Here is a 26,569-nt window from a genome sequence, read left to right on the forward strand (position 1 = left end):
CTCGGCTCCGGTTCCCCAGCCTTGGACGTAGCCGCGGGAGGAGGGTGTAGCTCCCTCCCCACACCCCAGCCGCCAAACGGGGTTTTTCTTTTCTACTGCCCCTCCTCCAACCCCCGGGATGACTGGGGGTCCTGGACTCGGCGGCCTTGAGCTTCCGCTGACCCTCCTCCGGCGTCCACAACTCGGTGGCCGAGGGGGCGGGGCAGGGGTGGGGTGGGGGTGGGAGAGCGCAGCCAGCCCGCGGCTGGAGGTGGGGGTGGGGTGGCAGGAGCGCGGAGGATTTGGGGGTTTTGCGCGGCAGCCGGGGGAGCCCGTCAGTTTTCGGCCCAGGCAGCAGGTCAGTCCAGGGAACAGCGGGCGGCCGAGCTCTTTCAGCCAGCGTTCCCCGCGACACCGCCGTGCTGCCGCTGCCACCGCTGCAGAGTGTCGCTGCTCCGCCGCGCCCGCGCCCCGCGCCGCCAGTCGCCTGGGAGCCCCAGCGCCGAGCCCCCGGCGGAGGAGAGGGGCGCGGGCGCGAGAGCCGAGAGCCGAAGCGAGGGAGCCGCGAAGGGGGAAGGGGGCGGGCGGAGGGAGGAGCGGGAGAGAGGGAGAGGGGAGGGAGAGAGGCGAGCCAGGGAGAGCTGGGGAGAGCGAGCAAAGAGCGAGAGCCCGGAGAGAAGCGGGAGGGAGAGGGAGGAAGACACTCGCACGCCGAGACTCGGGCACCAGAATTCCATTAGAAAAAAGTGAGCCGGCCAAGGGGTAGCGAAAGAAGGTTTTTTTGAATCTTTCCTTCGTCTTGGAGAGAAAGAAGCGACTCCAGTCTCGCGTCCTCCAAGCTCTCGCTGGATTGTTCCCTGGCGCTTCCCCCATCGGTGGATTGCTTTCTATTTGCGTGTTTTTTTTGTTGACCCCCACCCTCGCCGATTCCTTCCAGCCCTTCACTGTCCCGTCACCTCTCCCCCCACCTCCTCCAGCCCCTCCAGAGGAGCACAGGGGATCGGACCCACGGGGACCCGCGCCTCCCGGACCAGCAGAGGGACGGCAGACCTCGGGATCGCTGTCGGCTGGGAAGCAGACATCCACAGATATACCTGTGTATTTGATTTTAGTGGGCAAGGGGGCTTCGGGAGGCGCCCACCGCCCTCCTCTCCCCACCCCCTCCAGCCAGAGGCGAACATCGCAGGACTCAGGATATTTATCGGGTGGACTCGCTGGGATCTCCGCATTGGATTTGGGGCTGACTATCACTGCTTGGGTATTATTACTGTTGTTATTTTTATTTTACCCAAGGGAGAAAGACAAAAAGAAACAAAAACACCAAACAACCAACCACAAAAAACCTGTGGGATTTATTTAACATGATCTTGGCAAACGCCTTCTGCCTCTTCTTCTTTCTAGGTGAGTACCTGCAGGCGACGAGGGCAGCAGGTCCGCTGGAGCCTGGGGTGCCGCGCGGGGCTGCGCGTACGGGCGCCTGCGAGCAGCCGGGGACTTGGGGATGGGCGTGCGGCGAGCGGGGCGCCGGGGAGCGAGGCGGCCCGGGCGCTGCCAGCCGAGCAGGGCCGTGCGCGAGGCTGCGGGCAGAGGGCAGGAGCCGGGGTTGGCTGGTTACACGAGGGGGTCTGGAAGGAGACTTAGCACACCCAAGCCATCCCCGCGCGCACACACACATGCGCGCGCGCGCACACACGCACACACACACACACACACACACACTCGTCATTCACACACAATGATAGCACTCATTTCTCTCAAAATAATGGGCAACTTAAGAAAAATAAATCCAACTCTTGATCTGGAAGAGAGGAGGGAGGGAAGAGACTCAGTGTCGGGAGAGAAAAATCCTGCCAATGAGAAAAATCCTGCCAATCCCTCCTTTCCCGGCTCCCCGGTGGATGGTGGTGGAGGGCATGGGTGTTTCACCAGTAGCTCCTGGTTGGACATCTCTGTGTCGGGAGGGCTGGCAGCCATCCCCCACCTAGCAATCAACCTCTGGAGAATGCACCCCGTTTCCAACTCCCTGAACCTCTTCCTTCGGCTCTACTCCCTGGTACACTTTTCCAAGTTTCTCCTACCCTTTACCCTCCCCTATGTCCAGGCCCAGCCACAGGGGTGGGCGTGTGTGTGTCTGTGTGTGTGTGTGTGTGTGTGTGTGTGTGTGTGTAGGGTTGTGAGCTGTGTTCACTGCTTTCCCGGTCTTACCTCTGGAGACCGGGGGACCCTGTAGCTGGTGCAAAGAAGAAGGAGGGAGGCCAAAGTTTGGGTGATGTAGGAGCGGTAATGAAAAAACTGGATCGGAACTACTGCTTATTCTGTAAGAACCCCAAGGGCAGGAAGGAGGGCTGCCTGGTGCTGGGGACCCTGGGCAGTCTCTTTCCCACCCAGAATTCCCAACCCTGGTCCTCTCTTTTATGCTCTATGAGATCTCAGCTGCTTGGGAAGTTGGTAGAGAGGGAGCCTTCTGGGAGTGGAGGTGAGGAAGAGGGTGTTTGCAAGGCTGTGTGCTGACTGGGAGTCCCAGGCAAGGCTGCTTCCAGGAGCAGGTGCTGTCCAGGGAGCTGGGTGACGGTGTGTGTGCGTGTGTGTGTGTGTGTGTGTGTGTGTGTGTGTGTGTGTGTCTCAAAGGAGCACATATTTGCTTTAGTGTGGGTGCTATTCCTACCACCCTGGCCTGCTGTGTGGCCAGTGGTGAGCCAGGCTGCCTCGCTGGGTCATGAGTACATGTTGTTCCTCCTGAAGGAGGGGAGAGGGGACGGCCTGGGGAGGTGGGTGCTGGTCTCAGAAAGATGTGGGTGGACTAATAAGTGCCCCCTGACTAGGACAGGGGATTCTGGTCACTGTTGGTTGGGCCCTGGGCCCTTGGTCCACCCCGTTTTCTTCCCCCTCTCCTAGGCATGAGTTCCCCAGGGGGCTTAGCCTTGCTCTAGGGTGTGGTCACCACTGTTCTGCTGTCCTAAGCCAGAGGCAGCTTCTCAGGTGGGAGGGGCTGAGGGAGGAAGGTGGGTAGGTGTGCTGGGCCCACTGAGATCCTGCAGCCCTTCCTGGCAACCCTCTGCAAGTGGACTCTCATTCAGAAGGGGCTGCTATAAAACCTGACCTTTTCTCCCACTGGTTTGAAAACCCAGCTTTCTGGGACCAAGTAGAAAATAAAATTATATTTCCTGGAAAAGCAGTCAGATTGCATGCTGCTGAGCTGCACACACACCCCAGGCCTGCAGGACTGCCAGGCATCAGTGTCTTAGGAGGACCCACAGTAGAGGCGAGCCGGATGGTTCCCTGTTATTTCCAGCCCAGACCCTCATGTTGCAGGCAGGCTTTTCCCAGCTGAGAGGGCTGAGGAGTCCACTCTGTTCTTATGGTGCATGTGTAGGGGTGTGTGTGAGAGCGTGTGCTGGTCAGAGATGCTCACCCTGGTGTATGCGACCCTGGGGGCTGAGGGGTGAGAGAAGGGGGTGAGAGCAGTAGAGGAGTGGGGTCAGCAGCCCTTTTGGTCAGAGCCCTTCAGTTCCTTGTCCTTGAGAAGTCCCTTTCCAAAACTAGGTGAGGGGTTAACCGAGTGACCACAGGACATTGAAAGGCTCTGGGTTAGGCCAGCCAAGAAGGAAGGGATAGGTTGGTGATAAGGAAACTCCAGCCCTAGGGCCCCTTTCCCAGCAAGAAGCGCACAGTTGGGAGTTGGTTGGTGATTCCATTTGGGGAGAGGTTTTTCTGGACTTGGGTTGGGGGCATGGTGAAGCATGTTCCCAGGAGCAGGGCCGTTAGTGTGCCCCTCTCAAGGTTCTGAGGGCGGTCTGGGGCGCAGAGGCCTTTTCGGCCCAGCCCTTCTGATCTCCAGTGTTGACATGCCCAGGGACACAATGAGATGGGGAAAGCTACTTGGGTGGGGTGGGAGGGTCTGGTCAGAGGGCTCACTTCCCACTGGCCTCACAGCTCTTCTGGGGACACTCATTGCAGGAGGGTGACTGTAGCTCTGTGTAGTTGCTCAGTCTCCAGTGTCTCTAGAAGCTCTTCCAGGTGTCTTTCTTGATGGATCTGAGTTTTCTCCCAATCTAGAACTTGGAAACATCACCAGGATACATTCTGACCTTCACTTTCTCAGAATTCTTGGCCCTGAGTTGCCATGATTTCTTTCTCTGGCTGGGCTTGAATGCTTCCAGGGGTCATGACACCAACTGGAAGAGTCTGGGACAGGTGGCAGTCAGGCAGTTTGGTGAAAGGATGCACCAGCATCTCCTGCCCCAGTCACATGTGTCAGCTGGCAGGATGGGGGAAGCCCTTGCTTTTGGCACAGGAGCCAGGATTCTGTAAGGATTGTCTCTAGGGCTCTAGACCCCACCTGTAGGGTAGGCAGGGTAAGTGTTATTGTCCCACCCCCCTGGGCTAATATCCTGATGGGCAAGCCTGCTGAGGGTGCCCCTTTCTCAGTGCACCTCAGGCACAGTCAATATGGGAGGTGAGAAGCCAGCTGGGATGCTGGGATGAGTGAAATCAGTGGAAAGCCAAAGACTGGGTTGGTCTTAAGGCTCCAGCCGGCTGGCTGGCTGGTTAGGTGGACGCAGCAGGTGCAAATGAGGCCGGGTCAGCTCCGCTGCTCCTGGTGGCCCAGGTGCACCAAGTTCTGCTCAGGGATCTAAGAATTTGCTGAATTCAGGAAATAAAGCTGCTGCCTCGGCTTGGGTGGTGGACAGGGTCTGGGCAGATGTCTTACTGTCCATGCTGGCACTCCATGCTGGTTTCTTCTCTGGTCTCGGCTTAGCCTTCAGCTTTTCCTGTCCTGAGGAAAGAGGTATGGTTGGTGGGGGAAGGAAATGTCTATTGCGCTGGCCCCCGAGGCTTCCTCCAGGCCTACTCTCTGCCCTTCAGTAGGCCTCCTCCCCCTAGGAGCCAGATTCCTTTCCCTCCGTGTCTCTTTCGGGAGACAAGTTCACAGTGCAGTGCTTTACCTCTAGGTGTCGCTGTCTCCCTGCGGTAGCTCCCCCCTGAGCGCGGAGCGGGCTGAGGGGGCAGTGAAAAGTGGCCTTTCTGGGTAGACGTGGGGGGATTCTGAGGAGGAGACTTCTGGCCTAGGATCATAATATGTTTTGGGGTAGGATGGAGTGGAGGAAGCTTTTCAAATCACTCCTTGGGTCTTGGAAAAGGCAGTCTTGACTATAGGCTATGGTATGGCCTTTATCTAGGGCAGTATCTGGAGTGAGAGGCTCGGAGAGGACAGGGAGACCGGGAAGATGTCTATGATATGGGAAAGCATTTTGGGAGCTTGATTTTGAAAAGATCAAGTGGACCTCTCCGTGCCCTTCCCCTCTGAATCTTGTTCCCTGATCTCCCACCCTCCTGAGGACTGTGGGTTTGGACACTGGGGGTGAACGATGAGAAGGGGGGACCTTCACTTTTGGAGAAGACAGGTTTCATGTATGAGACCAGCTGAGGAGCGGTGCTCTTTCCCTTTTGTAATTGCCTTCATATTTGCCTTTTGGAGAAAAGAAAAAAGGGAGAGACAGAGGGCAAGAGGGTTTCAGGGGAGGGTGGGAAGTGAGGAAAGAAAGAGAAAAATAAATAGGAGGTGATGGAGAGAGAGCGATTGAGAGACGGATAGGGAGAGACAGAGAACAAGATTATTCAAAGAGAAATGGTGATAGAGAAATAGACCTCTTAGGAGGAAGTGAGAAAGAGAAAAGTGAGATAGAGAAACAGGAAAAAGGTGGAGAGAGAGAAACGAAAATAAAATGAAGTTGCTCTCAGGCGTACCTGCTGGATTTTCTTTGGTGGGGGCTGGGGTGGAGATTGTCTGTGGAAGGCACGGTTTCAGGCGGTGGCTGCTGCAAAGTTAGACTGGGAGGTGTGGTGGGGCTGGGTGGGACTGTGGTACACCTCAGACATGGGGTCAGGCTGGTCTCTGGGTCTTCTCTTAAAGTCTAGGAACTCAGAATAAATAGGCTAGGGGTTCAAGGAGCCTTTGCAGCCTGTGTGTGACTTGAATTGTCATCTCCCTGCTTTGGGCCTCAATTTCCTCAGGGTAAAATCGGGCCCGGACTCTGTGGTGTCTAAGGTCCTAAAGGCTATGACAGTTAATTACTATCTGCCTCTTTCACCGTTTAACCAGTGTTTTGGTGGACCTCTGGCTGGAACTGAAGTTGACAGGAGGCATAGGGGCTATGAATGGGCTCCCGCCTCTGCACACGCCAGCAGGCCCTGCACCCTGAAGTTCTCTGCTGAGGTTGTCACTGTCTTCTCTGGCTTCCTGGCATCTTGGACTGTCTGTGGTCTTGCCCAAGGGGCTTCTGGCTTCACAGTGCTTTGCTTCCAGGTCCAGGGCACATGCTGAGGGGTGTGTGGTTGCAGCCGGAAGTGCATCTGATAGAGGAAGTGCATCTGATAGTCTGGAAAGAATGGCAGCTTGAGTTCTCCTTGGGTTTTGAGGAGGGAAGTTGGTGCCTTGGGACCAGCAGCCCTTCCTGAGACCTGCTCTGTTGGGAGAGGTGGCACTGAGTGGGCCTTGATGTGCTTTGGAGTAAATGGGTGTGAGGTTCCAGAAGGGCCTGACCCCCAGCCCTGCATCTTGGGTGGGAGACTGTGGCGGTCCTCACTCATGCTTGTCTTCCCTCCCCACCACCCAGAGGAGACCCTCCGCTCTTTGGCCAGCCCTTCCTCCCTGCAGGGCCCCGAGCTGCACGGCTGGCGCCCCCCAGTGGATTGTGTCCGGGCCAATGAGCTGTGTGCCGCCGAATCTAACTGCAGCTCCCGCTACCGCACGCTGAGGCAGTGCCTGGCGGGCCGGGACCGCAACACCATGCTGGCCAACAAGGAGTGCCAGGCGGCCCTGGAGGTCCTGCAGGAGAGCCCGCTGTACGACTGCCGCTGCAAGCGGGGTATGAAGAAGGAGCTGCAGTGCCTGCAGATCTACTGGAGCATCCACCTGGGGCTGACGGAGGGTAAGCCTGGCTGGGTGGGGGAGGTGGCCAGATGTGTGTGTGTGTGTGTGTGTGTGTGTGTGTGTGTGTGTGTGTGTGGTGGGGGTGGGGAGCGCTGCGGTTCAGAGGAAGGGCTAGGTGATGGAGTGAACTGGCCAGCTTTCTAGTCCTCTCTGCTGGGGGGAAACTAGATCCCCAGGAAGTAGTTAGCCAACCTAGGAGGGCAGCTGAGGAAGAGGGAGGGTCAGGTGAACACTGCTGGAGAAAGAAGCCGGGAGCAGGGGTTGTGGGGAGAGGAAGTAAGCCAGGGACAGAAGGACCTACGACTATATGAAGTGGTCACAGGAGGTGAGGAAGAGTCCCAGGAAGATGGAGAAGTGAGAACAGAAGCGAGAGAAGGGTAGACCTGCAGAGCTGAACGGCCAGCCCGCCAGTCCCTGCCACTCCCATTGCTTACCCACCGAAGTGAGGCCTGGCCCCTTCCCGCTCTTCCTGCTCTCAGGAGGCCTGCTCTTCAGGTCGCTTCCTGATCCCGGGACTGGGCCTAAGCACCTTTTACAGAGCTTGGAGCAGTGTGAGGGCAGCACGTCCATATCATTCGGCAATCCTGTCCCCAAGTCCCAAAGCGGAACCTGTATCACTCCCCCCACAAGACCAATTCCCCCGTTGACTTCTCCTGCAGACTGGAGTGTAGAGGATTTGCATATTCTGTAGGAGGGTTGGCCACCTGGGTCAGACGTTCATTTATTAATTCAACAACTGTTTGAGAGTTTACTGTCTGCTAGGCATTGTGGGAACAGTCGTGAACAAGCTGGGGCTGCCTCTGCCTTGATGGAGTTCATAGTCTGGGGGTGCAGATAAGTGAGGGGCGTTCTGTTTTTTGGTGGTGAGAGTGCTGTCGGAAGCACTGGAGGCTGTGGTAGCACTGAAGGGCATCTAATCCCTTGTTACAGAACCCAGAGAGCCTTCCTGGAAGAGGCAGCCTCCCAGCTGAGCCTAAAGAGTGTGGTGCAGTTACGTGGTGAAGGGAGGTGCAGGGAGTGTGGGAGGTGCAGGGAGGGCTGGGTAAAGGCCTGCATGGGAGCGAGCTGAACTCGCTTACACACCTGCAGGTGACTCAGTACGTGGAGGGAGGACGTGGGGTGGGGTGAGGAGAAGTGGGGTGCATGGGATCTGGTGGACAGCAGGGCACCCTGGATGGTTGTAAGTGAGATCATCCTTGAGCTCTGCTACAGGACGATGCTTGTGTCGTTCCATGAAGAGAGCAGACCGGAGAGACCTGAGGTGCTGTGTGACACAGGCCAGGAATCATGGCGGCTGAACAAGGATGGGTCCGGAAAGGAGGAGGGTCCAAGAGCTAGACAGGAGGTGGAACCCACAGATCTTGGTGAAGGGAGTGAAGAGTCATGGAGGGACCCTGTTTCTGTCTTGGGAGACTGGGTGGGGGGTGGGGCCAGCCACAAGAGCAGCAAAGCTTTTGAGCAGGGGGAGGGCAGGGAGATGATGAGTTTATTTGTGGTCATGTGCCTCTCGTTGGCCATGCCCTGCAGACAGCTGGGGATGCAGGGCTGGAGCTCAGGTGACAGAGATTTAGAAGTTGCCATCAGCTTGTAGGTAGGAACCAGGGCCAAGGGAGTGGGTGCAATCACCCTGGGAGGATGGTAGGGACAGAGCCCCCAGGACCCCCAACATTTACAGATGGGTAGGGGAGGAAAGGGGGCCTGCAAGGGTGACTGAGGAGGCTCAGAGAGAGGTGGGGGGACAGCAGGAAACCAGGGAGGAGCTCACTCAGAAGGAAGGCGTGGATCAGCCTCCAGTACTTTAGGTTCAACAGGAGAGAAGGTGGAAAAGTGTCCCTGATGCCTTGGGCGTGAGCTTCTTAGGTGGCTGGGAGCAAAAGCCTGGCTAGGGAGTGAATGGGAGGTAATTGGAGAGCTGGGGATGATGAATGTGGACAGCAACTTGTAGAATTTTATGTATGAAGAGGAGAGAACAAAGGATGACTGTTTTTTTTTAAGATGTGAGAAGGTTGAGCAGTTGAAATTCTAAGGCACTACAGTGGTGATGGAGTTACTGAGGTGAAGGAAAAGGGGTGCTCTGTGGGTAGTGCCTGGGAGAGGGGACGAGGTGGGTTCAGTGAGGGGGTTAGCCTTAGCTCAGAGGAGCAACCCCGCCTCCAGGTGCTGGAAGGAAGGTGGAAATGGACCAGGTGTGGAGGGCAGATAGCGAGGGGTTCCTGACCAGTGGCCAAGATAGTTCAACTATGCCCTGAATATGGAAATAAGCCGTGCATATAATTATTAATAGTATCAGCACCATTCATAACAGTGATTCCTTATGAATCAGGTGGTCACTCTTCCCATTTCTGGCAACTTCAAGTCCTAGAACTGGAAATGAGTCAAGAGAGGGGCCCACACACTTTGTTCTCCATGTGTGGAGCTGTCTGTGCCCCAGGCTGACTCTGTATTGCACAGAAAATTAAGGTCCCTAATTCAGGGAGCTGGGCTGTCTAGTTTCTTGTTTTCTTTCCTGCAGTCTTATGTTTCAACCCAAGGGAGATTGGGCAATAAGTTGGGGTGGGTGTCCTATGTGCTGCGGAATGCAGAGGGGAGGGAACAGAAGAACTGCCAGCCAGGAGGGCTGGGTGGGCCACCTAAGGACCTTCCCGTCTGATGGGCGCCCTCTGACATCACCGCATCAGAGCTCAGAGGACCTTCTGATTGTACGCGGGCAATGAGGCGCTTGGATAATAGCAAGCATAATATACATTTATGCTGTGCATTGCCCTGTGGTCTTGAAGGCCCCTTTGACCCAGGAATGCCTGGCTGGAGTTGGCTCGGTTCTAAATCCTGAGACAGTTTGTTGGGTCAGTGACTCAACAAACATCTGTTAAGCACCTATTGTGTGCTTCAGAAGATAACAGCATGAAGAAGCCATGGTATGGTCCCTGTACCAGCCCTCATACAAGTTTGGGAGGCCCTTCCTCTGGACCCATTCTAGAAAAGCAGACCCCCAGTTTTTCTCATTCCTCAGAACCCTGCCCCCTCCCTGAGTCTTGGGGGCCAGAGGTAGTTTCTGCCCAGGGCTGACCAGGGGAAGCCAAGAGGCCTTTTAATAGTAGGTACTGTTCCTGTGAGTGACAGGATCTATCTGAGACGTAGTTATTTATGGCACAGGGGAAATGGTCCACCGAGCACTTCCTCCCTATTCCTTAATAAACCGAATAACGTGGCTTGGGCCTGGGTGGGATAGGGGGAATCGGGGGAGACCTGTGTGGGTCTGGGCTTTGATTCTTGGCTTCTCCTTGGCCCCTGCCGGTGGGTGAAAGTCCCCTGGAGACTTGGCCCCACACATCTCCCTCTGCCTGAGGCTGAGGCTGTGGCCATTGGAAAGAGCTCATGCTGGCAGCAATGTGGCCTCTATCGAGCTCCTACGTGGTCCCAACTGCAAAGAAGCTGGAGTTATTTGGTCCCACCCCCATTTTGATGGGGAAGCTGATATGCAGGAAGGTGAGGTGGTATCCCAGGGCACACAGCAAGCAAGCACATAGCAAGCTGACTTTTCATCTGGCCCCTTTACCCTGACCTGGGGGAGATCCTGTGGCCTTGGGCCTGTCTTCCCTTTTCATCCTCATCACCACCATCACCACCGGTATTTATAAGGTGGGGCTGTTGCTGTTGGCTGCATGGGGAACTCGAGACCACCTTGTTGCCTTCTCCAAAGGTGGTGCTGAAGTTCCAGGTCACTCTGGTCCTTCAGATGTGAAAAGCCAATGCCTCCCACATGTCCTCTCCCAGCTCATGGCCCAGGAGCCTGATGTCCTGATTTGGTTTCAGTCTGGCTGCTGGGGATGCCCGAGTGGCCAGGCCTCGGATTTCCCACTGGTGCATTCCGTTGACTTAAATAGGATGGGCCCCTTCCAGCCAGTGCTGTGAGATGCTGTTTCCCCCAGAGATCCCCTAGCCAATCATACTGGCTGATCTGTACCTAGGTGCAGACCTGTACCAGATGCAGTAGGGAAGGACAGGCCCTGCGCGGGGCCAGCAGTCCAGCTGGGGGAAGACCAGTCCTGTGAAGAGTTAAACCACAGCAGTACTTGTTTAAGAACAGTGTGGTTTCAATAACACTTCATGTTTGGAGACAGCGTTCATAGTGATTAAGTACTTAGACTCGGTAGCCAACTGCCTGGGTCTGAAGCCTGGCTCTGTCACTTTACAGCTGTGTGACTTTGGGCAAGTTATTTAGTGTCTCTGTGCCCCAGTTCCTTATTGGTAAAATAGGGAGAGTAATGATCCCTACCTCATAGAGAAATTAGGAGGATTGAATGGGTTAGTACATCTAAAATACTTTCAATAGGGCTGGCACGTGGAAAACACAGTGTAACATCATTTTTATTATAAAAGTGCTTCCTAAGCACTTATGTTATTTGGTCCCAATGACTAGCGCTGGCTGGTGACCCCACCACAGGGAGTTTCTCCAGGGCTGGTGGGTAGAGATCATACAGGCCCCATGGGGAAGGTTGGAGATGGGTCTGATGGAATGAGGGATGTTTGAATCAGGTCGATCGTCAAATACTAGTTTGGCACCCACTGTGCCTCAGGCTGTGTGTTGGGTGTTGTAGGGCGTGAGGTGCTGTACTGCTATGAGGTCAAGTGAAGGGTGGGCCATTTCTCCAGGGGAAATGTACTTCCCGTGTTATCTGGGGGTCTATGCCCTTTTCGGGGGGTCTGTCAATATAGCTGACAGCTGCCTTGCTCTGTGCACTGCTGAAGGTTGATAAGGCCTCCAGTCCTGGCCTCTGGGTGACCTCAAGGGCCTGGCTGACTGAGCCGCCCCCCACCCAGCCCCCCAGGCGGATTCCCAGGCCTGCTTCTGGATGGCTGGCACTTTCCTGCAGGTGGTCCCTGTGGATTCTGCCCACATGGGCTCCCCTAGGCAGGGGCTGCCTGCTGTGGCCCCGGGCCCTGGGTGGGTGGGAGATCGGTGCGTGAGGTGGGTCTTCCATGTCTCCCCTGCCCCTCCACACACACGCACAGCCTGAGTGATTCTTCATTGATTTCTTCTCACAGTAATGTCTCAAGAGGATAGTTCCTTTCCTGTGAGGTGTTAGCTGAGTGGGCGGGAGTCCAGTGAGGTGGTGGCGGGTCTCTAGGGCAGCCCTGTGTCATTTATCTCCTGTCGCTCCCTTGCTTTTCCTGTCGCCAAGCCTCGGACACACTCAAAGCCCCCAGGAGAAATCTGAGGAGCCAGCAGGTGGTGGTGAAGACAGGTAGAGAGTGCAGGAGGGGGTCAGGTTGCCAGGGGCCTGGCACCAGGCTTCTGCTCAGCTGACCTTTAGCCCTGTGTGATTCTGGTGTCATGATGGGAAGCAAAGAGGACATTCTGTGCTCTCAAGTGGCCTGAGCAGAGCCAGCCTGGTGTGATGGGAGAGAAAGCCAGTGTGAGGCAAGGAGACCAGAGTCTAGCTCCAGGGCTGCCATGAGTCGCTCTGCGATCTCAGGCTGGTTGCTTCACCTCTCTGGGCCACCTTTGCGCCTTCTCTGGTGAAATGAGAGTGTTGTATTGACGGATCGGACCTGGCCTTCCGCAGGCTATCATGGTTCTACCTCCCGCATGCCTTCTTTCCAGAAGCATTTGGAAGTCCTTAGAAGAGGGCTAGTCATGCTGGGAGGTCAGGAGAGAGTGGATTAGGCAGTCTGACCTGCTTTGGGGGACTTTCTGCTATTCTAGCTGGAGGAAATAACTCGCCCATGTGACATGTCTAACATTTCATGCATAACTTGCCCATTCACTTTGGGAAGGGGGCACTTGTGCGTGACGCTGTTCTCTCTTCCAGGTGAGGAGTTTTACGAGGCCTCGCCCTACGAGCCGGTGACCTCACGCCTCTCGGACATCTTCAGGCTTGCTTCAATCTTCTCAGGTAAGTGGGTTTGTGCTGGGGCCTCACTGCTTCTCCTCGGCATGGCAGATAGAGCCCTGGGCTTGGCTCAGGCATCCTGCAAGCCCCTTTACGTTTCTGAGCCTCATATCCTCATCTGTAAACAAGGAGACATAACACTCACCCCAAAGCTGTCTGTGGAGTAAAGCATTTATGGGAATTGGTAGCGTTAGCCGGCCACGCAGCCGGTCTTGAATCTGAAACTCGATGTCACTCTCCTATTCTGTCACCTGTGTTTGCCTTACTGAGTCCTTCTTTCCAGTTCCCAAGCTCTTCCGCTTTGGGGCTCTTTTACTTTGCTTGAGTTGCTCAAGCTCTTTGGGCCTCAGTTTCCTCAGCTGTGCAATGGCGCGAGTACCTATCTTGTGGATTGTCGTGAGCTCTGAATGAGCGAGTGGTGGTAAAGGGGTCCGCATGCTGCTGGGTGAGCGTTCAGGAAGCGTTATCTGGGTTTGTTGGCATTAGTGTCACTGCCGTTCGTTGTGCTCTGGGTTCCCCATGCTCCTGAGGTCCCCATGCCCTCACTCCTTGCACCCACTGAGGGGTCACCTGAGGGAGAGCTCTGATCCCCGGCCACCCCCATCCTGCCTGCCCATGGAGAAGGCTCAGGTTGAGCTCCAGTTTTGCTTGCCACCCATGGTCCACTTGTGGGCGCCCAATGAGTATGTTTGGTTCTTCTTCTTGGCCTTGTTCCCTCTGTCGTTTGGGGGACCAGTGGGCAGCCAGCGCCTGCTCGGGCACTGAGAGGGGCTTCTAATCTTTAGGAGGGCTCTGTGGGGGCTGAGGGTGGGCTCTTCCTGGAGTAATCGCTGGTGCCCAAAGGTGGCGGGGTGGGCTTCTTCCCTGGGGTGTTTCCAGATGGTTTGGGGCAGTATTTGAGGCCTTCTGAAGTTCCTTTTGCTGTAACCAGGGTTTCTCCACAGCACCACTATTGACAGTGTGAGCTGGGTAATTTCTGTGGGAGGAACCATCCATCCTGTGCCTTATAGGATGTTTGGCAGCTACCCTGGCCTCTGCCCACGGGTGCCAGTAGCTCCCTCTCCCCAAGTTGTGATGACCCAAAATGTCTCCAGACATTGCCTGGGGGCACAATCACTGCCAGGTGAGAAGTGGTACTCTAAAAGGTGACACAGAAGATTCTCCAGTGAAACCCAAGCCCTTTCAAACGAAGAATTCTTTAAGACAATGTTGCCCAGCCTCCCCCTTCCCCCCCGCCATTATTCCCCTAAGGAGAAAACTTAATTTTCTCTAATGAGAGAAAGTCTGTCTTAGTTGGCTTGGGCTGCCATAATAAAAGATCAGAGACTGAGTGGCTTAAACAACATTAATTTATTATCTCACATTTTGGAGGCTGGAAGTTCAAGATCAAGGTCCAATAGTGTTCGGTTTCTGGTGAGAGCTGTCACTGACTTGTAGAGTGAGAAGTCTCTCTCCACTTCTCACTGTGTCCACATAGGGCTGAGTGGGACAGGAGACCTGGTGGAGGTGTGGAGGAGAAGGGGGGCAGAGAGAGACAGAGAAAGTGGTCTGTTCCTCTTCTTATGAGGCTACAGCCCTATTGGATCAGGGCCCCACCCTTACGACCTCATTTAAATTTACCTCCCAAAAGCCCTCGCTCCAAATACTGTCACATACAAATAACAACTCTTTGCGACGCACAATTCAGCCCCTAGCAAATGCCAAAGAATGAAATTTTCTCCACAAGATTCAGTTTTGGAGGGCCACAAACCATTGTCATATCTACTTTGTGCTGAATCCAATTTTGTTCCCTTGGGGGTGACACCCTCCTCTCCTGTTGAGAATGCATGTCTAATGGATTGAGATGAGATGACACACGTATACCTGGTGGGAGAAATCCTGGACCCCCAGGAGAAAGGAATCACTGGTTAAAGGGGGACCATTTGGACATGCCCTTGGGCCTTGGTGGCGGTGGTGAATGGAATGGAGACTTCAAAGGTGCTTTGTGTGTTGGGTCCCCTGGCCTGGGCTCTCACTGTCATAGGCCCTCGGTGGGATAATAGCAGAGATGTTATTTTTGGATAGAAACTCGCCTTGGACTCCTGCTTTAAGACAGTGCTCAGGGGCACAGATGCAGGTGGAAGTTATGGTGGACCTGTGGATGCGATGGTGGGGGTGACTTCCTGGCTCCGATGTACCCATTTCCCACCCTCCCAGTAGCTCAGGTACCAGTTGAGTACAGCTGCCTAGGCGGGAGCCATTGGGTTTCCCTCCAGTGAAGAAATACCTTTAACTTGCTCCCTGAAGGTTGCAGGTCAGAGGTCCTAATCTTAGCCAGGCCCGTGCTGCTTCCCAGACTCACATTAAGTATCTTCTTAGCAGAAAATCTTTACGGAATGTTGACAAGACAAATGAGGAAATTACTGTGTCTGCCGCTCATGGAATCAACTTCCTTGACCTGCGGCCCAGATATAACTGGGCGCACACAACCCTGGGTCCCTGTGTCTGGAGACCGCTCCCCACAGTGAGGGCAAGTCTTTGGGGTCTGTGACAGATTCCTCCTCCTTGCTCCTGGTAACACGCCCTAGAATTGGTGTGTGGGCGGCTCTGTCTGGGGAAACTTGGGTGCATAGTTGGGTGGGGATTGCTACCAAGAAACCAAGCCAGCCGTGGTGGGCTCAGCAGAGAGAAGGCTGCATGGGGAGCTGGGAGGCCCGGGTTCCAGTGCCTTCTCTGCCACAAATCAGCCGAGGGGCTTAGGCAGGTCACTACCTGCTCCAGACTTTACATTTCCTTTCTGAAGAAGGAAGACATGGGTGTAGAGCAGGATTCCTCAACCTTTTCCCGCCAGGCTGCCCAGACAGCATCAGTGTTCTTTAGTACACTAGGGTGAGCAGAGCAGCTCGGAGCTCACGTGGTCTCAGGCCCCTGCTTGGCTGCCCTGTGGGCCAAGGGGTCAGTATTGGGCACGTGTGTTACTGCCTGTAGCTTGCTGGCTGGGAAGGCCTGGCCTGCACCCAAGCCTTGGGTGCATACAAGGCTGCTGCCCTGTAGGTTGGTGTGGACACATTCTCATTTCCACACCCCCATATTTGGCTGTATGCTGCCCCACCACCACCTCTGTGTGGAACAACGGTGGGGTGGGGGGGTATCTCCAGGAGTCTTGGTGGCCCTCCTCTAGGCCACACTGCCCCCAATTGGGGACCCAGAGACTGTTGTCTCTGGGGGGCTCAGTCGCTACTTTCTCTTTACCATCTACTGTCTGAGAATTGGGAGCCCTGGTGCAGGGCCCCTAGGAATGTGTGTTCTTCTCTATCTCTGGCCTTCTCTTTCTGCTGGGGTTCTTGGAAAGTCCTACTGGGATTCTGTTGACAAAGAAAGCTGCCAGGATTCCCCCAACACTCTGACGCCGGATACCATGGGGGCAGGGCAAGTCCTCCCGTCCTCTCTGCCCAGTTCAGACACAGGCCCTGGCTCAGTGACTGGTTCTGGGATTTCTGGTGTCCAGTTAGTCCCAAGTCCAAGACCAGGAGGAGAGCAGTCTGGGTCTGCCCTGAACCACGGCGACGGTGATGTTGGAGGCATCCAATGGCCTGCCCCAGCCGTATAGACGGGAAGGGAGACTTCATGGATAAGTGACGTTTGTCCTGGTTGGAGCACTTCAAACTGCCCTTGAAAACACGAAATGGAGTGTTCAGGGCACCAGTCCCACCTGGTACGTGGGATGAGTGTGGGCCTTGAGCCATCCAGTTCTGGGTTTGAATCCTGACTCATCCACTTACGGCTGTGTGATTTTAGGCCTCATGGTGGCCTTTTGGAGCTGTGGTGCCCATGTTTGTCAAATGGGAGTGTGATACCTGCCCGTAGGGTTGATAAGGAGAATTCAACGAGAGTAGATATAGGCAGAGTGACAGTGAGTCATCCTCTGTCGACCGAGGGCGTTCAGTCGTGGCAGCGTACCTTCTACAGGGGGTGCAGGGGAGGAGGAGCTAAAGGTGAGCGTTCTTCCATCCCCAGGTGTCCTGTGAATACTGATTCCCAGCTGGTCCTATCTGGGGAGGCAGGAGAGGATGGACTGAGGTGGAGAGAAGAGAGAAAGCCTTCTTAGGGAAAAAGAAAGATCCTCCAGGCAGAGAGACGTTGTGAAGGGATGATGTGGAGAGTGAGGGAAGCAGAAATGCCCCATCCACCTGGAGGGAGGCCATCAAAGTGAGGATGAAAGGCCTTGGTAGTCCAGGCAGCGGTTTTCCTTATAAGCACAGGCCACGCTGAAGGGAGAAGTGACAGGCAGATGGCCTCGGCTGGGCTGTCAGCAGGCGCTGCCTTGGCAGTCTTGGTGAGAGGCCAGGGCCTCAGGGCCTCTGGCATCCAGTGCAAGTGTTGCCAGATGCCCGGGTAGGAAACATATTTACGCAAACATGTCTTTTCTGCAGCTGGAAGGGAACTTTGAGATCGTTTCCTGATAGGAAAGGAAACTGAGGCTCAGAGAGAAGGTACACACAGAGACCAAGGTTTGAATCCTGGTTCCGCTCCTGCCCAGTGGGTGCCTCACCTCGAAGCCCGTTTCCTCTGGGATAACATGGGGCCGATAGAAACCCCTACCTCCCAGGGATTTGGAAGGACTGAGTGAGATACAGCAGAGAAGTGCCTGACCCGGTACCTGGTACATTGCACTAAAACATGTAGCTACTAAAACTTCTTGTGGAATAATTTCTCAAGGTCTAATGGCAAGCCGTGGCAGGGCCAGCCTGGAACCCGGCATTTAGGCAACACATGCCTATGGTGATGCGAGGCTGCCTCCAACCCATGAGCGTGCTGGGTGGGGGCTGGAGTGGGAGGTGACTGGGTGGTTTTCAGGGGACAGGGGGACCCCAGGGCTCCGGCTGAGCTGCTATGGCCTTGGTTGCTCCACTATGACTGGATAGTGACACATGGAGGCTGGCGAGAGGCTGGGCTTGGGGCCTTTTGTGGGTAGAAAGAAGAAGAGATGGTGGTGTCCACCTCAGTTGGCAAGGACGCCTCTGGGTGGGCCATCTTGCTTGGATGGAGCCAGGACATGTTCTTGTTGGAGGCTCAGGTGGTCCCCTTTTGGGGGGCTCAGGAGAGGAGGGAACCCTACCCCTGTCAAGAAGCCCTGCAGATGGCCCCGGAGAGGTGAACACCACTCTGCCCCCTGGTGCCGTAGCACGTTGTCCTTTGGCATGGCACTCACTGTCATGTGTTGGGGCTCATGTAGGACTATGGGTGTTGGTCTCTGTGTCAGTGCTGTGCTCCTAATACAGCTCCAGGGAGGGTCCTGGAATAGTGGGTGGAACGTGGATTCTGAGGTCTGCTGGTCCTAGTTTTGAATCCTGGCCTTGACCCACCAGCTGGGTGACCACAGATAGGTCACTTGACCCCTCTGAACCTCATTTTTACCATCTATAAAATGGAACAGTTCAGGGTGGCCAGATGGCTCAGTGGTTAGAGTGCGAGCTCTGAACAACAGGGTTGCCAGTTTGATTCCCACATGAGCCAGTGAACCGTGCCCTCCACAACTAGATTGAAGACAACGAGCTGCCACTGAGTTGCCGGAAGGGCAGCCGGCTAGCTCAGTTGCTTAGAGTGCGGGCTCTTAACAACAAGGTTGCTGGTTCAATTCCACATGAGATGGTGGGCTGCGCCCCCTGCAACTAAGATTGAAAATGGCGACTGGACTTGGAGCTGAGCTGCGCCCTCCACAACTAGACTGAAGGACAACAGGTTGGAGCTGATGGGCCCTGGAGAAACACACTGTCCCCCAATATTCCCCAATTGAAAAAAAAAGGAACAGTTCGACCTACCCTGCAAGGATTGGCGATGACGTGTGCACAGCTCCCTAACACGATGCTGGAGCACGGAGCACTGGGATGGTGGCCACAGGTGGCACTGTCACCTGCTGGAGGGTGTTAGGCCTGCACAAGGAAAGGTGACTAGCAGGTGTCCCGTGTGTGTCATGCATAGCAGTCCCTGAAGCTGAGAGAGGCAGATCATGGCTGGGTGCTCAGAAGTGCCTCTGGCAGAGGTGGGGCTGTGTCTGGAGGAGCACGGTTTGCTCAGTAAACATTGAGTGCTCAGTGGTTTCCACACAGACGCGGCTTTGAAGTGAATCAGACCCATGTCCTCACTGTCCAGGGGGCTAACAGGCACCCCCTTAGACACCCATTAAGCGGTTTAGTGGTGGTGGTGTAGACAGAGTGCTGCCCCAGGAATCCAGGGAGGCTGCAGCTGGCAGTGTCTGGGGAAATCCGCGAAGTCTTGGAAGAGGAGAGAGTGGGATCTGGGAATGACGGCCCTGGCAGCGTCATGGCTCGGAGGCCTGGCCAAGCTCAGAGTATTGAAGGAACCACTCATCTTCTGAGCCCGGTGGGCTCAGGGGACACTGAATAGAGACCCTTCTGACGGATGGGAGATTGGTCTCTCCGGGGTTTCCTCCCTGACTCCTGCCCAGGACTTTTCCAGGACGGAACTCAGGGTTACTGCTTGGCGAGGGGTCCCAGGTCCCTGGGGAGGGACCAAGCTGCCCTTGGTGGTGGAGGGCTTCAGTCCCCCATGAAGGTTGCCTCAGCGGCTCTAGCGGGGGTGGGAGAGGAATTGGATCTGGCTCAGTTATGCTGGATGCCTAAGGGGCACTGAGGGTGTGCCTGAGCCTTTGTGCCCCGAGCCCCTTCTCCCCTTGGGTTGCAGAAGACTGGCAAGTGAGGGCTTTATCAATTCATCTCGTTGGTGGGTGCCTCACGGAGACCCCATTCTGAGGCAGCCCCTTTGAGGAGGTAGTGGTGGGTGTGGGGATGGAGGGCAGGGGAGGAACTGAAGGAACAAGCAACCTCTCTCCCTGCCCCCACTGCATGGTGGCTCAGGCGATAAACTGCTTATCCTCAGGTTGTCTCCCTGAGCCAATGCAGAAGCGTGCCATTTAAATTTCGAAATCACATTCTTCTTCTAACAGCTGTCAGAGACTCTGAGTATCAATGAAAATTGGGCTTTTGCTGCAGCTCTGTTACCTCTTACCCCTCCCCTTTTAGGGAGAATTCGTCAGATGGCCAAGGAGAGGCTTGTGGGGTAGAGGGGACCGGGAGAATTGAGGCGTCTGGGTGGATGGGGCCAGGGGACCAGTGACTCCTGATGAACAGCAGTGAGGAACAACTGGGAGGAGACCAGCTTTCCCATCACATGGTGCCAAGGCATCTGGGGGAAACGGGAAAAATCTGTTTTCCCCCTTCCCTTTCTGTGCCATTTCTGCCCCCTCTCTCAACAATGCCTGGGGACGTCAGGCTCCTGTCACTGGCTAGAAGGATTTGCTCACATTAAGGTGTGAGCAGGGTGTTGACGTCATGTTTTGTTGCCTTTGGGTCCAAGGAAAAAATTGCTATGAAAAAAAAAAAAAAAAGAACAGAGAGAGAACAAAATTTAACCCTAAACAAGGGTTTTTCATGGTAGAATTTCAGGTGCCATGGTTGGGGTGAAGTTTTTTTGGGTGAAGGTATTTTCTGGTGCCCTTCAAATAATACCTCCTGGGGTTCACCTCCTTGCTTCCTCATGGGAACATAAGACAGGCTGTGCCAGCAATGGGATGTATGGTGTTCTGAGCTGGGTCTCCCTGCTCTTAGCTCTGCAGGATTTTGTGCCCTCTGAGCCTACTCCTGGCTTAGCCATGAGCTGTATTCACCGTATTTACTGGACATCTGCCCTGGGAATTCCCCTCCCCACCATATCTGTCAACATAACCCCAGGGGTAGGTATAGCAGGGAATGTGTCTGAGAGAGATCAGAATGTGTGCGCATGTATGTAGTGTGTAGGTGGGGGATGTAAAGTGTGCATAGTACGTGTGTTGTGTGAATGTGGGGTGATGTGTGTATGTGTGGGGTGGTGTGTGTGTGTGTGTGTGTGTGTGTGGTGGGTGTAGTGTATGTGTGGGTATGTGTGTGGGTGGTGTGTGTGGGTGTATGTATGTGGGGTGACGTGTGTATGTGTGAGGTGATGTGTGTGTGTGTGTGTGTGTGAGGGTGGTTACCAGTGTTTGTCTGTGGCCTCCTCTGGGTGTGAATAGGGAAGGAAGGGAGGCCGGTCGGAGAAGGCTGAGTGGGAAAATGGTGAGTGGAGATATGGCCCTTCCCTCAGAGCAACAACTGCTGCCCTCCGCTCCCTTATCTCTGGGGGAAACCCTGGGAACGGTGATCAGGGGTGACTATAGACTGGCATTAGAAGATGGGAAGGTAATCTTCGCCTGGCCGACAAAAACGATGAGTGGACTGAACTTCGGCGTGTGTATGTTGGGGCTTTCTAGTCTGGAGGTTATGACATTGAACTCTGGACCTTAGTTAGTTACCTTCTCTGCAGAAGCACAGTGTATGAACTTATACCTAAATACTCACTGACCATCTCTTGCGTGCCATACACTGAGGGTATGTCCATGAACAAGACAGAGGAGTCTCTTGCTCTCATGGAGCTTATGTTCAATTAGCCCGAGACAGAGAAAAACAGAGAAAGATAAGCCAACAAACAAATTAACAAAAACATGTAAAATAGTGATGAATGCTAGGCCAAGAATTAAAATTGGATGACAGGACAGAGATTCATGGGTGCTGCTCTAGATTGGGAATGCCAAAATATGGTTCCCGAGAAGGATCCAGCCATGGGAAGGTCTGGGGAATGGCAGAGGGAACAACTGGGGAAAGGCCCTAGGTGGGGACACGCGTGGTGGAGGGCGGGACCTAAGGCAGGCCGTGTGGCTGGGGCCCAGGGAATGAGGGGGAGGAGGTGGTTTGGGAGGTGGGCACAGAGCCAGGCAGGAGCCGGATTGCTACAGGCAAGTGGAGTTTGGAGTTCACTCTTAAGAGTGATGAGGGACCCTTGGAGAATTTAGACACTTGAGTAACAGTACAATTTATGCTTTTGAAAAGATTACCATGTTTTGCTGTGTATAACGCGCTCCTGTGTATAATGTGCACCCATGTTTTGGCCCAAACTTTCAGGGGAAAAAAAAAATCTTTCATTTTAATTTTTTAATTCGAATTTTTATTTGTTTACATTTAGGTACTTGTTTTTTTGTATTATAAAGGAATGTTAACCTTTATTTTTATTATTATTATTATTTTTAGTTTTATTATTTTTTAAAAATTTATTGGGGTGACAATTGTTAGTAAAATTACATAGATTTCAGGTGTACAATTCTGTATTACATCATCTATAAATCCCATTGTGTGTTCACCACCCAGAGTCAGTTCTCCTATTTTTTAACATATTATGGTACAAGAAATTTTATGTACTGGTAACAAATTTGAGATATTTACACATCATAGAAGGCCAAGAACTCTTCGTTGTTGCAAGTTCATTGTAAGTTCAACAAAACTGATTATCATATGCTAGGGTATTATTTTGCATACGGATATCGTTATTGATTTCTAGCGTTACACTTTTAATTCATAAGCATAAAAGCATCAAAAACATTTATATAGATATGGAATTAGTACTACCCATGGATAATGCGCATCCTTATTTTTCCCTCTCAAATTTGGGCAAAAAAGTGCTCATTATACACGGCAAATATGTTACTCTTGTATCGTGGGAGACTGGATCATGTGGTGAGGAGGGGCTTGGATAAGAGTGGTAGCAGGAGAGCAGAGAGAGGCTGTTGCAGTGGCCACGTCCCAAGACAGCAGAAGAGACGGAGAGGATACTTGGATCTGGGGTCTGTTGTGGGCAGAGTTGAGTGGATGTGGGCTGGAGTTTAGGATAATGCTGATAATTTAGGATGGAACCACAGTGACACTGCCATATGTCATGATGGAGCAAATGAGGGAAGGGACAGTTTTGGGGAGGGGAGCAGAAAACCAGAATTCTCTTTCGGCCCCGTTAGGGTTGAAATGCTACTCTGAAAATAAGACCAGGTCTTATATTCATTTTTGCTCCAAAAGACACATGAGGGCTTCTGTTCAGGGGAAGTCATCCTGACAAATCATGGTAGGGCTTATTTTCCAGTTAGGTCTTATGGGTGGGGAAACATGGTAGTTAGACATCCACCTGGAAATGCCAAGTAGGTAGCTGGCTGTAAGCCTGGAGTTCTGAGGAGAGGTGAGGGTTGATGTATAGATTGAGAGTCATTAACATATAGATGGTGTTTAGAACCAGGGAATGAGGTCACTAGAGAGTGTGGAGAGAGAGAGGGAGGCAGGGACTCTCCACGCAATGAGGAAGGAGAAATCAAGTCAGGGATGCCGGGGTGGGGTGGGGAAGGGGGCCAAGAGAAGCATGGGTCTCAGGACAAGAGGTGGTGTCAGCTGTGCCAGTGCAGCTCCAGAGGTCAAGTAGGAGAAGTTTAGAGAAGTGACCTTCGGGTTCGGCAGCATGGAGGTCACAGAGGACATTGACTGGAGTATCCTTAGTAGGGTGGTGGGTTGGAAGCTTGTTTTGGGTAGGATGGAGGTGCAAAGGTGAGGGGAGAAGGTGGCTCACCATTGGTGGCTCTTGGAAATTTCTCTGTGAAGCACACAACAAAATAGGAGGATGTGGGGTTGGGTCATGAGAAGCCGTGTCGTGCATTGTTCTTGTCGTATTCTGAGATGGGCGGCCTGTCAGATGCTGTTGGAAATGACTCATTGGAGAGAGACTTTGAAGCAGAGAGGGAGGGGTCATTTCAGGAGTGATATCCTTGAGGGGGAGGAGGGATGGGACTTTCCTCTCTCAGAATAGAGGGGGCAGAGCTGGGGCCTAGCACAGGTGGCAGACGTTGGTCTTGCCGCGGAGGGAAGGTGAGGGAGTTTCTGTCCACATCTTCTGTTTTCTATGAAAGTCTGAGGCAAGAACAGGGGGAGGAGACAGAGTAGGAAGATTGAAGCAGGAGAAGATGTGAAAATGGCCACGATGGCATTTGAGGTGTGAAGTCAGGAATTTAAAGTGAGACCAGTCAGCCTGGTTGTGTGTATTTCTCCAGCTACAGACATTTGGCTCAGAGGCACCATGGGAAGTGCATGGGTTTAACCAGGATTGGGCAGTGAGCATGATTGAGGAAGAGCGGGCTGAGGAGGTCTGGGTGTTTGCTGGGTGAGGAGGAAAATGAGGACAGTGTGTGTGTGTGTGTGTGTGTGTGTGTGTGTGTGTGTGTGTGTGTGTGTGTGTGTGGATGGCTGAGGAAGAGCAAGTGAAGGGGTTAGTGGGTTAGGGTGTGGGAGTGGGGTAGCAAGGAGGGAGGGAGGTGGTGAGGAGAGGGTGGTCTGAGGGGTGTGTTTGAGGGCACCGCTTCAGGAGTGCTACAGCTGCTGAGGAAGTCCAGAGGGAGGGTGTGACATGACAGTAGGGAGAGAGGATGGGCAGAGTCTCCGTAGGCAGGAAGGCTGAGTGTTGAGTGGGAGCCAATGGGAAGGGGAGGGAGGGAGGCGAGTGAGCCAGGGGTGAGGTCATCCCTGACGGCGGGCAATGGACGTAGTGGGGTTGGTAGTGACAACCTCAAGGAGGAGCAGGGTGGTAGCCTGGTGACAGAAGACACACAGGAGAAGAAATGGCAGAGGTAGCATTAGGAGAAAGGCCTCCCGTTGTTCCTGGGCCCAGAGGTCAGCTGTCCATGAGCTGCCTAGGGGTCACTGTTTTCAAACTCAGGGCACTGAATGACCAAATTGCCAAGTTTACCAAATTTATTGATTGATCAAAACTTGTTTCTTTTTGTTATTTTAAAAATGTGTAGAAATTCACATTGAATGGTTTTCATTTTTTCTGAAGATTTTTGGAAATGGTTTTCATAGTTGTATTTTAAGGTATATTCAGGTTTTGGAATCTAACGGTCGTGGTTGATGTATACGTCTTATGGTGAGAAAAGTAGATTCATAATCAGTAAACAAAATGTAGTTTATGATTAAGGCCCCCTCATTCCTCCATTTATTCAATACAAATGAAAAATGCTGAGAAGAGATTTAGGTGAGTCACGTCAATATGAAATGCTTCAATTTGGTTTTGAATTGTCATAAATACAAAACTAAAGTTCTTATACCATTGTGGGAATTGGTGTGAGAATGGTAAAAATCCTAAATATTAAAAAAACAACACCAAAAAAAAACTACCAAAACTAGTTGTAAAAGGATAAAAGTGGCTCAAAAGTGGCCAAAAAAGTCCCTTCAAATGTGAAATAATGAGATTAAAGTTTTTAATCTCTAGAAACACAAAATTAAGTCTAATATACTTTTCGTAGATTTGGAGAAAAGGTTCTGACAGTGGTTGAAATTTGACAAGATACCAAATGATATGCAAAAGCAATTGGTTTTTTTCGAACTGATTTTCATGTGAATTTGCCTTTCATCAGATTGACTTTGGTGGTTTGGCCTGCGTCCAAAATGCAGGTGGCCCTGACGGTGCTGGGGTGACCACCTCTTGGGGGGACTGGAAGGGAAGGGACAGTTCGAGAGGAAGTCAAGGGTATAAGGACGCCGGGCCAATTTGAGGAGGATAGCACCCTGGCCGTCCAGAGCAGCAGGGGATGAGGGTTGGGGTCCCGCCGGATCCCTGGGCGAGGCATGCTGGGGCAGGATGGTCGCTTCTTGGGGAAACTGAGGCACCGCTTCATGCCGGATGGTTTGGGGCTCCTGGCCACCACTGCCCACTTCTGGTGGGGCCCAAGGTGAGGAAGGTCCCTGAGGCCCTGCTTTCTTAAGCTTCCTGGATGAGCAGCGGGAGCTCTGAAGGTCGCTTCTTGCTCACCAATAGGAAGACCAGGGACCCTTTTACCTTCTGGGGTGTGGCGTGTGAGGCTGGAGCACGAGACACATGAGACGGGCCTCTGCTAGCAGGGCCGTGTGAAAACCAAGTGATAGAGGGGAGGCTTTTTCCAGCCAGGGACCGTGTTCTCAAACAAGCTTATGTTGTGTGTGTGCTATGGGCTGGGAACAGCGTGAGGCAGTTTCATCTATAATTTCCCATCTAACCTTTAGCGTGGTCCTGTGTGTAGGCAGGGTGGGTGATGGAGCCCATTTTGCAGATGAGGAAAATGAGGCTCAAAGAGGTTGCATAACCCGTGCTCTGCTAATCGGTGGCCCAGCCAGGTCCTCTGCCTCCCAAGCCACTGCTGGGCCAGAGGACCTGCTCTTTATTGCCAGCCCAGCCCTGAGCCGAGTGGCAGGGACCCTTGTGAAGCCCAGTGAGCGAGCCTCAGGCCAAGGAGAGAGTTTCTGTTTGTTACTTGACTATACTGCACGACCATGTAAGCTCCATTCAGCCCGGTCAGAGTTTGTGGAGTCCACACCTCATTGGTGCTTGCTCCTCTGCTTACGCTTATGCCCCTCATTGTTTGGACGCAGTTGACTGTCCTCCTTTTTGAATGCTTGTCTTGGCTTCCATGCACCGGTATCGCCTGATTTCCTCCACCTCATGGTTCCCTCTCACTAAGAGATGGTCCCTGGAGCTCTGTCGTGACCCTTTCCCTCTTTCTCACCCTCGGCCCCCTCACTTAGTTATGTGGCTTTGAACAGCTTCCAGTCAGTCAGGCTCCCTTTATGTCTGTAGCACAGATCTCTCTCCTGAACTCCAGACTCGTTTATCCTTCTGCCTCTTGAACGTCTCCACTTGGACGTCTAATGGGCGCCTCAACCTTATGTCCAAACAGAATTATCCATGGAGTTTAGCCCCTCCTTCTTCCCTCCAAGTCTTCCTGTTTCACAGCACGATTCCACCATCCACCTGGTACAGAGGCCCAAAACCAGGGACTTTTCCTTGATTTCTTTCTTTTTCTCCCATTCAGCTTCCAACCCATCCCATTGGTTTATCTCTAAATTACATGCAG

The 26,569-nt window shown here is 53.5% G+C and overlaps 1 protein-coding gene across 2 annotated transcripts in view; it reads left to right on the forward strand.

Moving 5' to 3' along the window:
• Positions 1-605: 605 nt before the first annotated feature.
• Positions 606-26,569, forward strand: part of GFRA2 (GDNF family receptor alpha 2) — an 86,537-nt gene continuing 60,573 nt past the window's right edge. The window contains exons 1-3 of one of the 2 annotated variants that reach the window (XM_019744670.2): positions 606-1,380; positions 6,597-6,911; positions 12,727-12,810. In XM_019744670.2, the coding sequence (XP_019600229.2) occupies positions 1,341-1,380; positions 6,597-6,911; positions 12,727-12,810 (439 nt within the window). In that variant the 5' untranslated portion in view covers positions 606-1,340. The remainder of the gene's footprint in view (positions 1,381-6,596; positions 6,912-12,726; positions 12,811-26,569) is intronic. The other variant, XM_074338274.1, reaches the window with a different exon arrangement.

Source organism: Rhinolophus sinicus, linkage group LG07 (assembly GCF_036562045.2).
Source record: "Rhinolophus sinicus isolate RSC01 linkage group LG07, ASM3656204v1, whole genome shotgun sequence".
Classification (NCBI taxonomy): Eukaryota; Metazoa; Chordata; class Mammalia; order Chiroptera; family Rhinolophidae; genus Rhinolophus; species Rhinolophus sinicus.